The sequence below is a fragment of the Antechinus flavipes genome, chromosome 6, assembly GCF_016432865.1.
Source record: "Antechinus flavipes isolate AdamAnt ecotype Samford, QLD, Australia chromosome 6, AdamAnt_v2, whole genome shotgun sequence".
Classification (NCBI taxonomy): Eukaryota; Metazoa; Chordata; class Mammalia; order Dasyuromorphia; family Dasyuridae; genus Antechinus; species Antechinus flavipes.
In genome coordinates, this window is record NC_067403.1 from 241,989,421 (window position 1) to 242,002,324 (window position 12,904).

The 12,904-nt window shown below is 38.0% G+C and overlaps 1 protein-coding gene across 2 annotated transcripts in view; it reads left to right on the forward strand.

The window, feature by feature from the left end:
* The window catches only part of LOC127540301 (olfactory receptor 4S2-like), an 8,560-nt gene extending 3,492 nt beyond the window's left edge, over positions 1-5,068 (forward strand). Inside the window, exon 2 of one of the 2 annotated variants that reach the window (XM_051964935.1) lies at positions 4,118-5,068. In XM_051964935.1, the coding sequence (XP_051820895.1) occupies positions 4,118-5,045 (928 nt within the window). In that variant the 3' untranslated portion in view covers positions 5,046-5,068. Of the gene's footprint in view, positions 1-4,109 lie in introns of those variants that run through there. The other variant, XM_051964936.1, reaches the window with a different exon arrangement.
* The last annotated feature ends 7,836 nt before the right edge of the window (positions 5,069-12,904 follow it).

Here is a 12,904-nt window from a genome sequence, read left to right on the forward strand (position 1 = left end):
TAGGAAGTCCTGCCTCAGGGCTGGTACATTGTCAGAGGTGAGAAGCAGGAACATAGGAAAGATTTTATGGAAAAAAGAAAAGAACCTACATGTTTAAAAATATTTATAGCAACTCTCTTTGTGGTGGTAAAAAACTGAACATTGCAGGGACACTTGTCAGGTGGACAATGGCTGAACAAGTTGTAGAATATGCTTGTGACAAGAATATGCTGCTGGGCAGTGAGAAATGATGAGTTTGTGGACTTCTGGCAGACATGGATAGGTTTATATGAAATAATGAAGAACAAAATGAGGAGAAACAAGAAAACAATATATATATAGTTAACAGCAACATTGTTTTAAGAAAACTTGGAGTGACTAAATCACTATTGTAAATACCCAAACTACAAAGAACCTATGAAGGATGACACTATCTGCACCCAGAAAAAGAACTAATAAATAAAAGTATATGTAAAATGGTCCTATGCTGAGAAAGAAACACATTGGTGACTAATGGTAGCCATCTCTAGAGCGGGTGTGGGGGAGAGGGAAGGAAAAAAAATGAAAAAAAAACATAACTTTATTACATATTAAAAATACACAATATATACATAATATATATATATAAATACATAAAAATGCATAATATGTGCATAATAGATTTGGAGTTTCATGTAGACTCATTTTTTTTTGCTTCCTATTATGGAAATGTTTGTTTTACTTCAAAAATTAAAACTAAAAATAAGAAATGACAGAATGTGAAAACTGACTATGGAGAGTGAGAGGCAAAAGTGGAGGTGGACAGCTGGGATTTGAGCCTAGGGGACTCGGAATGCAGTGACAGGGAAGTGAGAATGGAAGGATGGAGGGAAAGATCATGAGTTATCTTTTGAATCAGGTCATTCAAATAATTCTGAACCTGGCCAAGTTATGATCACCTAGCCAATAGCTATTCCCTTTATTCTGTCAAAAGACTTTAAAAATGCTTTGGAAGAATCAAAGTATTTCATGTCTACAACATCTCTCTGGCTGACATTAGTCTAGTAACCCTGTTATAAAAAGGAAAGGAAGTGAATCTGGTATAATCTGTGCCTGCTGAAGTCATGCTGGCATTTAGCAATCACTTCTTCCTTTTCTAAATGCATATCAAAAACTTCCCCCTTCTCATATTTTTGAGAATTATTCCAAAGATTGAAATCAAATTCACTAGTGAATGGTTTTCTGATTACTTTCCAATCCCTTTCTATGAAAAAGGGTACGTTCATCCTTTTCCAGTTCTGGAGTACCTCTCTTGTTTTCTAAACAACTAAAAATTCTAATAATAACTGCAATAATACTAAATTTAATTTATATGATGCTTTAAAATACATGTTAATATATTATAATTAATGTACAATAATAACATTGATATATAAATTTAATTTTGTGTCATTTAGTTAATGTATATTACTTATATATTATAATATATACTGTTACAAATATTATTTGTATTAATACTATTTAATTATGATATATATGTATTTATAATAGTTTTTCAAAGCACAGTGCCTAGTTTATATATTATAATATATACTGTTACATAATATTATTTAATTATGATATATATGTATTTATAATAGTTTTTCAAAGCACAGTGCCTAGTATATTGTAAGTGCTAAATAAATGCTTATTGTCAGACTCTTGACTGACTATGCATACATGATTTCCTTTGGTCTAACAATAGCCACTCAACCATCACATTTACTGCTTCTCAAACACTATCTTCCCTGAGCCCAGCCTGCTGCTGAAGCCTTTCTCTTTCAGGTCACTTTTCACATATCTTGCATATACCAATTTAAGTACACGTTATCTCCCCTATTAGGATATATGCTCTAGTATAGTTTGTTAATGTTGTTCAGGCATTTTCCAGTTGTACCTGACTCTTCATGACCCCATTTGGAGTTTTCTTGGCAAAGACATAAAGTGGTTTGCCATTTTTTTCTCTAGCTCATTTTACAGATGAGGAAACTGAGGCAAACAGGGTCAAGTGACTTGCCCGGGGTCACCCAGCTAGTATCTGAGGCCATATTTGAACTGAGGTCTTCTTGAACCTATGTCCAATGCTCTATCCACCACTCTACTTGGCTGCCCCTTTTACATGGTAGCGACTAATTTTGTCTATCTTTTGTATTCCCAGATACACTGGCTTATTAATAGATTGGTCACTCCAGGTCTAGGATCACTACATCTAAACCAGGTGACTTCAGGGCAGTTGGATTTCCATTCCTCACTTATCCAAGGTTTCTCTTCTCAGCCTCGGGTCTTTCTATCTCTGACATCTTATGTTCCATGTTCCATGGTTTCTTCAACCTCTGATATTCTGTGTCCTAAAATCCTGTGCAGTGCTAATTTTTTTGAGCTTTTGCATTGATCAGATCCATTTACAGAGGATTAGTCATACTGGGCAGAGACAGGAATGAAGGAGATCAGGTGAGGAGTCAACCTGTGGGGGTGAGAAGGATCAGTGGATGGAAAGCATCTGCTCTACTTGGGTGGATTTGCTTCCATGGAAACTGGCACTTCCCACCTGCATTGCTAATGGCTCTGCAAATGTGGTCGAGGCACAAATTTTCACAGAACGTCAGGGCTGGAAGAGACTTCAGAGAAACTCTAACCCCACTATTTAATTTTACAGATGAAGAAACAGACCCAAAGAAGGGAAGTGAGACATCCAGAGTCACACACAAGTGCACTGCAGGGCTAAGATGAAAACCCATATGACTTGGCTTTCACTCCTTTTCTATGACATCAAAATGTATCATTGAGAATTAAAAACGACCACTAGGCATCTTTCTTACCGATGCCATTTCTTCAGTCTCTTAATTACCTAATGTTCCGTTCTCTAACAGTATGTATTATTTCTGTGACAAAGAGTAAATCAGATGTTTGTTTTTCTTTGTTTATTCATTTTAAAAAGAGAAGTGTATTTTAGGATTCAGGAAGATCTACTAGCTATGTGTGATGAATGAGAATCTTGAGAGACAGAATTTCTAGATAAATCAATGTATTAATTAGGCTAATCAACAATCAATAAATTGATAGTTAATGGTTTCTTTCAGCGAATAGAGGGCTGGTAGAAGAGCTTTCTAGCAATTTTCCTTTAAATTTGTTCACATGACCAGAGACTCCAACCACTAAGATTACCCAATGCTTAAATACCTTTGACGGGTAGAGATCAACCCTGCTTGGTCAACAGAAGCAGGGGGTGGACATATTAATGAGGAGGTTGGCTGATAGTCTTCAGCTGCTCTGACTGAGAACATGACTTGATTATGAGAATCAGCCACCTCCAGCAATCTGGCCAAAAGAATCCATCTCTGTTTAGACTACTCTGCTTGTTTTTCTCCTTCATAAGCTAGGTCACCCTAAATTCCAAGGATAGGGGCTTATTTCTAAAGGACAAGAACTTATCCAGACTAGATTTTGTTTGCAAGATCTTCTGGGTAAGTGGGATCCCACCAAAGATTAAAAAGCATGGATCCAGAGAATTTGGGCAATCTTATCTATCAGCCATGTCCTTCAGAGGCTGGTTAAATGGCCATGAGGGTTGGTTTCTGAATGAGGAATAGGAAGGAAAAACAATCCTAATTTAATAATTGATTATTAATATAACATAATAATGTGGCTATTAATATAAGATTAAATAATCATTTCTTTCATGGTACTGGTACTTATTTAACCCATCTGGTCTTAGATACATTCTATCAAATCATAGTTTTTTGGGGTGGGGTGGGGCAGAATAGTAGTTTCCACAATGGCAATTTTCCAGAAGGAAAGAACTAGGATGCAACTTAGTCACTGAACTCCTGTGTGACCCACAATATAAGGATTTGACTAGAGGGCCTCTGAGATTTTTCCTGGGAGTCCATCTACATCTATGATTTTTCATGTACAAACATAGTAACTTTACTTCTTTGATGTGTTCATCGCTTCCCCGCTCCCACTCCCCCAGTGAACCACTGTTCAAGGTGTGTGTTTAGTAAAAGTTAGTCATGACTTCACATGTGACCCACAACTAATGACGTTCTTACTTCCTTGTACCCTCAGGTAAATTTACACGGTTTAGCTCACTTGAAAACTGTCAAGATCTCATGGAAAGTAATGTCACGGAATTTATACTGACAGGTCTGTCCCAGAACAAGGAGGTGCAGCAAGTATGCTTCTTACTGTTCTTACTTTTTTATGCCATCATCATCTTTGGGAACTTCCTTATCATCCTGACGATCAAGGGCAGCACAAATCTGAACTCTCCCATGTATTTCTTCCTCAGTTTCTTATCTTTTGTTGACATTTGCTATTCTTCCGTCACTGCTCCAAAGCTGATTGTAGATTTCCAAGCTAAGGTCAAGACCATCTCCTTTGTAGGTTGCATGGCTCAACTTTTTGGGGTCCATTTCTTTGGCTGCACTGAGATCTTCATCCTCACGGTCATGGCCTATGACAGGTATGTGGCCATCTGTAAACCCCTGCACTACACAACCATTATGGACCAGAAGGTCTGTACCATATTGATGGTGAGTTCTTGGGTGGGGGGCTTCATGCATTCTATCATCCAGACCCTTCTCACCGTCTGGTTGCCCTTCTGTGGTCCCAATCTGATCGATCATTATTTTTGTGACGTCCATCCTCTCTTGAAGCTGGCCTGCACAGACACCTATGTGGTGGGCGTCATTGTGGTGGCCAATAGCGGGATGATATCCTTGAGCTGCTTCATCATTCTTGTGGGCTCCTATGCCGTTATCCTGTTCTCCCTCAGGACCCGCTCCGCGGAGGGAAGGCGGAAGGCCCTCTCCACCTGTGCTTCCCATGTCATTGTGGTCATTTTGTTCTTTGCACCCTGCATCTTCATCTACTTGCGACCCTCAACCACCTTCACGGAAGATAAAATGGTAGCTGTGTTCTATACCATCATAACCCCTATGTTGAATCCCCTGATCTACACTCTGAGGAATGCCGATGTGAAGAACGCCATGAAAAAGCAGTGGAGCAAGAGAGTGATGGGACAGAGAAGTAAAGAACTGAAATGAGACTTTACTATGGTTGTAGCAGCTAAAAGAGGGATGGTAGAAGAGCTTTCTAGCAATTTTCCTAAAAATCTGCCATTCACATAACCTAGTAATTCTTACTCCTCAAATAAATCTCCCTTTATTTGTAATTTCTTTCAGTTTGTTCTATATTCATTTAATCCCCACTTAACATTGACAACACCTTAGGTGATCCTGTTCAGCAAAGAACCTCTGGCTTTCCAGAGTGCCACATTCATATCAACTATATAAATGCATGCTCAAGGAATGGAATAATGAGGCTACTCTTCAGAGAAACAGACGAACATGATTAAATGGTATTCTAAGGATGGGATCCACAAATATGATGAATAATACTTAGTCACACACAGAATATCTACTGAAGACTGCCCGTCCATCGCTCTCTTAGATTCTGAATATACATGAAATTTTGTAGGATTGATAAGAACTCAGGATTTCAGGAAATGCATTTAGGAAACTAATGTTCTCTAAAATTTAATGTTCTCTGGGAGCAGGTTTCTTGGGGGGCTTTTGGAGGCAGCCTTAGTTTCAGTTCAGTAATCCCCCCAAATGCAGCCAGGAGTTAAAGTCCAATCCTTTACTGTCTCCTTCAAAGTCTTGTCTCCTTCACTTGGGGTTCGGCTAGTTTTTCTTAGAGGCCTTCTGTAGTCTTGGTTCCGAGAGCTTAAGCTGCCTTCTCTGGCTTCTGAATGTCCTCGACTCCGAGAGTTTCTAGTGGACTTCTCCTTTCTGGCCCTGATAGCTCCTCCTTTTATATCCCACACTGAGTATACACCAATCATTATAGCACTAGGAAACCATTATTTGTTGTAGGATTAAATCAGTGCTAAACTAGATTTAACTACTGTCTCCTCAATTCCATTTACTTAGCACCTTGTAAGAATCCTAACAGAAAACGCATCATTTAAATCTATTTCCCCATAATCACAATTCCTGTGAATGGGAGGAAAGATGCCTACTTAATAGTTAATAATTAATGCCTCATGTGGGGCCCATTTGTGATGATGATACAAACTCTGGATTCAGAATTGCATTTCTGCTTAGGGTCTAGGGCTTGGGATCTAGTAGGAATGGAACTCATGAAAGTTGGTGATTTCTCTGGTGTCGATCACTGGCAGGGATACTGAATGATTTTAGTCTTTGGTATTGTATGATGAGCAACTGTGAATGACTTAGCTGTTCTCAGCAATGGATCTAAGACAATTCTGAAAGACAAATGATGAAAAATGCTATCCATCTCCAGAGAAAGAACTGATGGAGTCTGAATGCAGATTGAAGTATATTTTCCCTGTATTCTCACTTTTTCTTTTTTTGGTCTGTATTTTCTTTCCCAGCATGGCTAATGTTGAACTATGTTTTGCATGATTATGTATGTATGATCTATATCAAATTGCTTGTTTTCTCAACTGAGGAGGCTGGGAGAGAGTGAGGGAGAGAATTTGGAACTCAACATTTTAAAAAAAGAATGTCAAAAATTGCTTTTCTGTGTAATTGAGGAAAAATAAAAAATTAAATCACGAACTCTCCATTATTTCATTTGAATTTCATAGACACCATTGTGATCAATAGTGGGATGATATCCTTGAATTGCTTCATCATTCTTGTGGGCTCTTAAACTGTCATCCTGCTCTCCCTCAGGACCCACTTCTTGGAGGGAAGGTATAAAGCCCTCTTCACCTGTGCTTCCCATGTCATTGTGATAATTTTGTTTTTTGTATCCTGCATCTTCATCTACATGTGGTCCTCAAACATCTTCACAGAAGATAAAATGGTAACTGTGTTCTTTACCTATACAACAACCCTTGGTGGTAGGTGCTATTATTCCACTTCATAGATTGGGAAACTGAGGCAAACTGATTCCCTCTCTTTGAAATCAAACTTTTGTTTGATTCCTGACTCTCCTGTCTCTAGCCTGCCCAGTTTGGTTCTGACTATCTGTAGGTTAGATAACATCACTTCCATCTGGTTGACAGTATTATTCTCTCCACCAATTAGAAAGTTTTATGCAAATGTACCAGGTGTGAACCCTGGGTTACACATACAAGGAAACTGAGGCAGAAGGAGCCGAGGGTGCCTGAGCTATATATTAAAGGAGATTATTCCCTCTTGGCTTACTTGCCATTCCTTGTACTTTATATCCTGCCTTTCTATCTTTGTCCCAGGTGACACACATGCTTCAAATGTCTTCCCTCCACACCACTGCCACTTGGAATTCCCAGATTTAAGGCCTCAGATCAGGTTCCACTCTTGTGCTTTCCTCGATCTCTTAGTCCATGTCACCATGAAAGGCACTTAAGATGAAGATCGTTTCTTCACTTTCCAGGAAGAGGGTGGACTTGAGCATCCTTTGCCATGCTTAATACTACCCCTTGGCTTCCAGTTTAGGACTCTCCTTTATTTGCCTTCTTTCCTGGTGGGGGATGGAGAAAAGCCTTAGGCCCCTGACCTGTAAGCAGGGAGGAAAAAAGATTTTCTTTGCTCCAGGAGAGAGTTCTAACTCCTTGTAGCTTATATTCTCTGAAAAGATAGAACATATTAAATGTTGATTATTTTATTATTAATATTAAATATTAAAAATACATATTATTAATAAAATCCTCCCATTTCTGAACTTCCAGGTGATAATTTTGTTCCCTAGGCAAGAAAGAAGGTTTCTCAACAGGCCAAATTTGGGAGACTCCATTATCTAAAATTTCCTTCACGCTCATCATACACTACTTAGCAAAACATTGTCAGGACACAATTAAGATTATGGGATTTTTATCTAGCAGATCATTGTGAACAATGAACAAACATGAAAAGTTTATTTCTAAAAGCAACACTTGGTAATGAACCATGCTGCCAATGCATGAAGCAATAAAACAGGTGGGAGAAAGTGAGAATGGATTCATCCAATTGACATCAGTCATTCGCTCCCTCCTGGATCCTCTCCAGAAGCTTAGCATTTAGCTGGAAGAAGGCAAAAACTTCACAAATCCTCATCTGTTAGAAAGTCTTCTCCATCTGTTGCTGCCATTGCTCCCTCTTTCCCACCATTTCTCTCCCACTTTCTCTCTTCAGTTTTTCTTCTACCTCTCTATGGTGACATGAGAAAAGTTCTTCTTGCAAAGGAAAACTCCACTCTTCGCTCTTGAGCTCATGGTAGTTTTGTGTTCTCCAAGATTCAAGCAAATGGCAACTCCCAGCATCTCTAGTGACTTAGGCCTTCTTCTAAGGAAGCCAGTGCGAATCCCACCAGAATGACTGTTGCTTACTTGTCTGGGGTCATATTATTTACCACTAATCAGTGCAAAATCCTTGAGGTTAAAGGCTGCTGTTTTTCTTTAGGGTACAAGTGCCCAGTACACTGCCCGACACACAGTAGGTGCTTGATTAATGTTTGTGGATTAAATGGAGGGAGAAAGATTTACTTTTCTTTCATTCTCTTGTTGTCCCTCTTGTCTTGTTTTCTCCTTAGTTTACCTTTCAGTTCTCTCTTCACCCCAGTCAATCTGTTCTTTTCCTCTTTCATTCCTGGATCTGAATAAGTATCCCTAGATTCCAAGGAGAATCTCTTTCTTTCATATTTGAATCCTTCTCCATCATGGCTCCAGGCTATCTTTCTAGTATATTACTCCCTTAAGCAAATTGGCCTTTGTGTGGTTCCCCTGCCCAGTATTCTATCTCCCACTGCCATCTCTGTCACATATTATTATTATTATTATTTTTTCCTGAGACATTGGGGTTAAGTAACTTGCCCAGGATCACATAGCTAGGATGTGTTAAATGTCTGAGACTAGATTTGAACTCAGGTCCTCCTGACTTCAGGGCTGGTGCTTTATCCACTGTTTCATCTAGCCACCCCTCAAAATGCATTTCTTCCTTACATTCTTCTTGTAGAGTCCATAACTTCCTTCAAAGACCAGCTCAGTTGTTTATTCTTATTGAGACTTTTTCTGATCCAACTGAAATGCTAGTTTAGGCTCCTACTGTTTCTCCCCTCCTCCTTTTTTCCCTTTTCTCTTCTCTTCTCCTCTCCTCTCCCCCTCCTCCCTCAAATCCCTTGCATTTACTTTATCTTAGGGTGTGGGAGAAAGCCCCATTCAGACTCAGCTTCCTTGCAGCTATGTATGCAGGGATCAGGAATATAGTTAAAAGGATAGCAGAGACAATGACCTTGTATGCTAAACTTAACCCACCACTGTGCCTTTTAAGCTTTATAGGAAATGGAGAGACTTAATATTTAAAAACTTGTCAATACAATCCCTCTCCCAGCATTATTGGGTATTATTTAGGCAAGTAGTCCTTATCTGCTATAATGCTTGTTTTAATTGTCTGTCCCACAAAAATCATATGGAATAGGGGTCAGATGCACCCAGAGACCATATCAGTGATACAACTTCCCCATGTGCAGAACATGAAAAGCTTGCTACCACCAGGATCATGATTATGTATAAGGAAATTGCCTTGGAGAAATTGTACAGTCTATGTGGACATAGTCACTGATTCTTGTTAGCAGGATACATGGTTAGGTGGAGCCTTCTTCACTTAGCTATATAACTGAATGGTCTTTAAGAAAGCCCGAGTCTTAGCTTTGGTTCTCTCTTCACTCCATTTGTGTCTGAAGGAACATGGGAACTTTCACTTACAGTGTCTAATGAGAGATTATGAATAATGGGAAAAATGTTCTTCTTATATGAGTCAATATGGATCTTGAGAAATGAGTCCAAGTTGACCTTTTTTCCATTCCAGGTGGTTATTGAGCCAATTTTTGGTTGTCTGACTCTTTATGACTACTTTGGAGGGTTTTCTTGGCAGAGAGATTGGAGTATTTTCGACTTCCTTCTTAATCTCATTTTATAGATGAGGAAACGCTGGGACCATCCTCTTTGCACTATACAGAGGAAGTCATGAAATTGGAATATATTTTTAGTCTAATGCTTTGTTATTTTCTGTTCTATGAATTTATTTTCTCAGTTGCATTGTGTTACCCAGTGTCATGAAGTTTGAGAACTAACAAGAATCTTAGAATTTGAAGTTTATACAAATATTCCCTCTGAGCTCTGAGACTACTTTGTAATATTGTGATCTTAGAGAAGATGAACTTGGGTTTTTAAAAAGATACATTTTGTCTCTGAGAGGAAAGACTGAGAAGAAGGAACGGGGACTCCATGAGGTGGGCAATAATAATAGGAGTGGGGAAGGATTGTGTTCCCATGTTCATCCAAGACTTAGCAAGCTGAACTGGGAAGAATCAGATGCATAGGATAACAAGTGAAAGAAGATGCTGGAAGGAGAACTGAATTTCAGCAAAGAAGGAAGTAAAACCTTTTGGACCTACTGCAAACCTCTTGGGGACATGAGACTAGGACTGAAGATGCTACTTTTACCTACCACTTCAAAGAATCCAGAAAGTTCTAAAAGGTCTGTTTTTCCCTGCGATTTCTCCATCCTTTCACTATCCTGTAACTGGATTATAATTACATTTTACTTGCTTCTTTTATCTTAGTGTCTCCTGAATCTTGATTGTGCCTCACATATATAGACATCAGGGATGATCTGGAAATAAGCAAAAATTTTAATTAGAAGAAAATATGATTAGAGATTTTTCTAAATGGGGACTCTGAAGTCTTATACTATTAATAATTTTTTGTCTGATAAGAAACTCCATAAGATAGCAGAGGAAGGTACAAAATAGAGCTGAATACCATTATATTTTCTCTAGGTTAAAAATAAACAATGACAGCTAGTGCAGAATGCAGTGGATCTGAAATTGGGGAAAATTCATCTTTCTGAGTTCAAATCTGCCCTCAGACACTTCGTAGTTGTGCAACCCTGGGCAAAACTGCTTAATTTTGCCTCAGTTTTCTTACCTGTAAAAATGAGTTGGAGAAGGAAATGAATTACTTCAGTGTCTTTACAAGAAAATCCCAAATGGGATCACAAAATGTCAGATATGGCTGAAATGACTGAACCACAACAAAAGCAACTAATTGTTGTAATACAGTATAGCTGATTAACTCTTCAGAGAGGAAAAGATCTAGTGCTGTCAGCCAATTCTATTCTCCACAGAGATACATAGCAATGTTACACTAGAATTGGAGGAAAAGTCAGAATTCTAAACAAGTAATTGAAGCAGGCATTCATTCTTTCCCAAGTCATTGTTTCTTTGGCAAAGTTCCCTGCTGAGGGAGCCAAGGAAGACCTCAGAGAATCTGATCTCCTGATATTAACTTCTGGGTTAGTATATTTTATAAGGCTAGGGCACCTCAGAATTGAAATCAGGCAGGTGAGTTTCTGATGTCACATAAGGTGAAGACCTGTGGCTTTATTGCCATCTGTACTTCTTTCCTTCTTCTAGGAGAAGGGACAAAAGGTTTGGCCATGTAATTTGAACCAGGCTCCAAATTATTCATCTGCCATAGGATACCCTTTGTTTGTTTTCAGAGATCATGAAGTGTCTTGAGATTTGGTGTAGCTGGGTGAAAGCACGTTATAAACTGTGATTCAGTAATAATAATAGCAAAGTTGATTCCATGGGGAAGGTAAGACTGTCTAGTGGAAAGGATATTGAATGGAGAGACAGATTCTAGATGGTTGTTGACCATGAATAGTTGGGTGGTCTTGAGCAAGGCATTTCTTTCTGAGTTTCATTTTTCTCTTTGATCAAATGAAAAGTTGCACTGGATGATCTCAAAATCCTTTAAATTTTAATATTGATAAATTATGATATTGAATGTTTTGTATTATAAGTCCCCTCCAGTGCTGAATTCTACATTCAGTATTTTAAACAGTGCTCTTCTTTCAGTTCATTACCAATAACCATGGGTTTTTACCAAGGCTTTGTTCAGTGTCCAGAGGATTTTCAGAATCAATTGTCTAGGATTCCTGAGAATAAGTAAACAAAAGTCAAATTTATCTTGGTTATGTTTTGCCTAAGGCTGATTCATTTCTGTCCCAGAAGGAGAATGGGGGAAATCCCTTTGTCACCCAATCCATTTTCATGCCCGGTTTTTGTTGGGAATCTTAAATGTACATTTAAACATGCTTTGAAAGGTGTGTTGGTTTCATTTTTTCATGGCTGCCTGTTATCTCTTTCCAGAGACCTGAAATTTAAGGGCCAGGAGATATTATAACCCTTGGGATATTTTTGTTAGCCACTGGCTCACTTTTAATTCCCATGATCTGGCTTTGGTGGAAAGGGTACATTGTGGAAGCTGAGAAGTATCTGTATCCATCTTTTAAGAAAGAGAAATCAGAGAAAATATATACAGATGGCTGAGAAGGAAGGAAAAATAAAGTAAGAAGAGAGAGCTATGAGGTAGCACCATTTTCCTCTTCTCACTCCCCAATTCCTTTGTATCCCCTGTTAAGGGAAACTTGGTCCTCTGACCCTCAGACCACTGTAAGCTGAAACTAATATCATTAACTGTAATAAAATGTGAACTACTTGGAAGTATATAGTTTTAAAATAAAATTTCTAATCTTGGCATGATGTCTCTACATATAATAGATGATTAACAATTGTTTTTTGAGTTTAATTAAAATCACCTACTATTCTTGCAATGACCTGGTAGCTTTATATTTGTAAAAGTTAGAAGTATCAAACTAATATATTTATTTTGTTTAATTTTGCATATACAATATACATATATATACACACACATATATATATACACACATACAAGTGCATAATATATTCAAATATATGTGTATATATATATATATATATTATATATATATATATATATATCAGTTACAACCTTTGTGGACCTGATCAATCTAAGAATACAAGTAAGTGGAAATATAACTTTGTAAAAACATTGAAAGTCAGTTATAAAATCATTTGTTTATAAGAAATA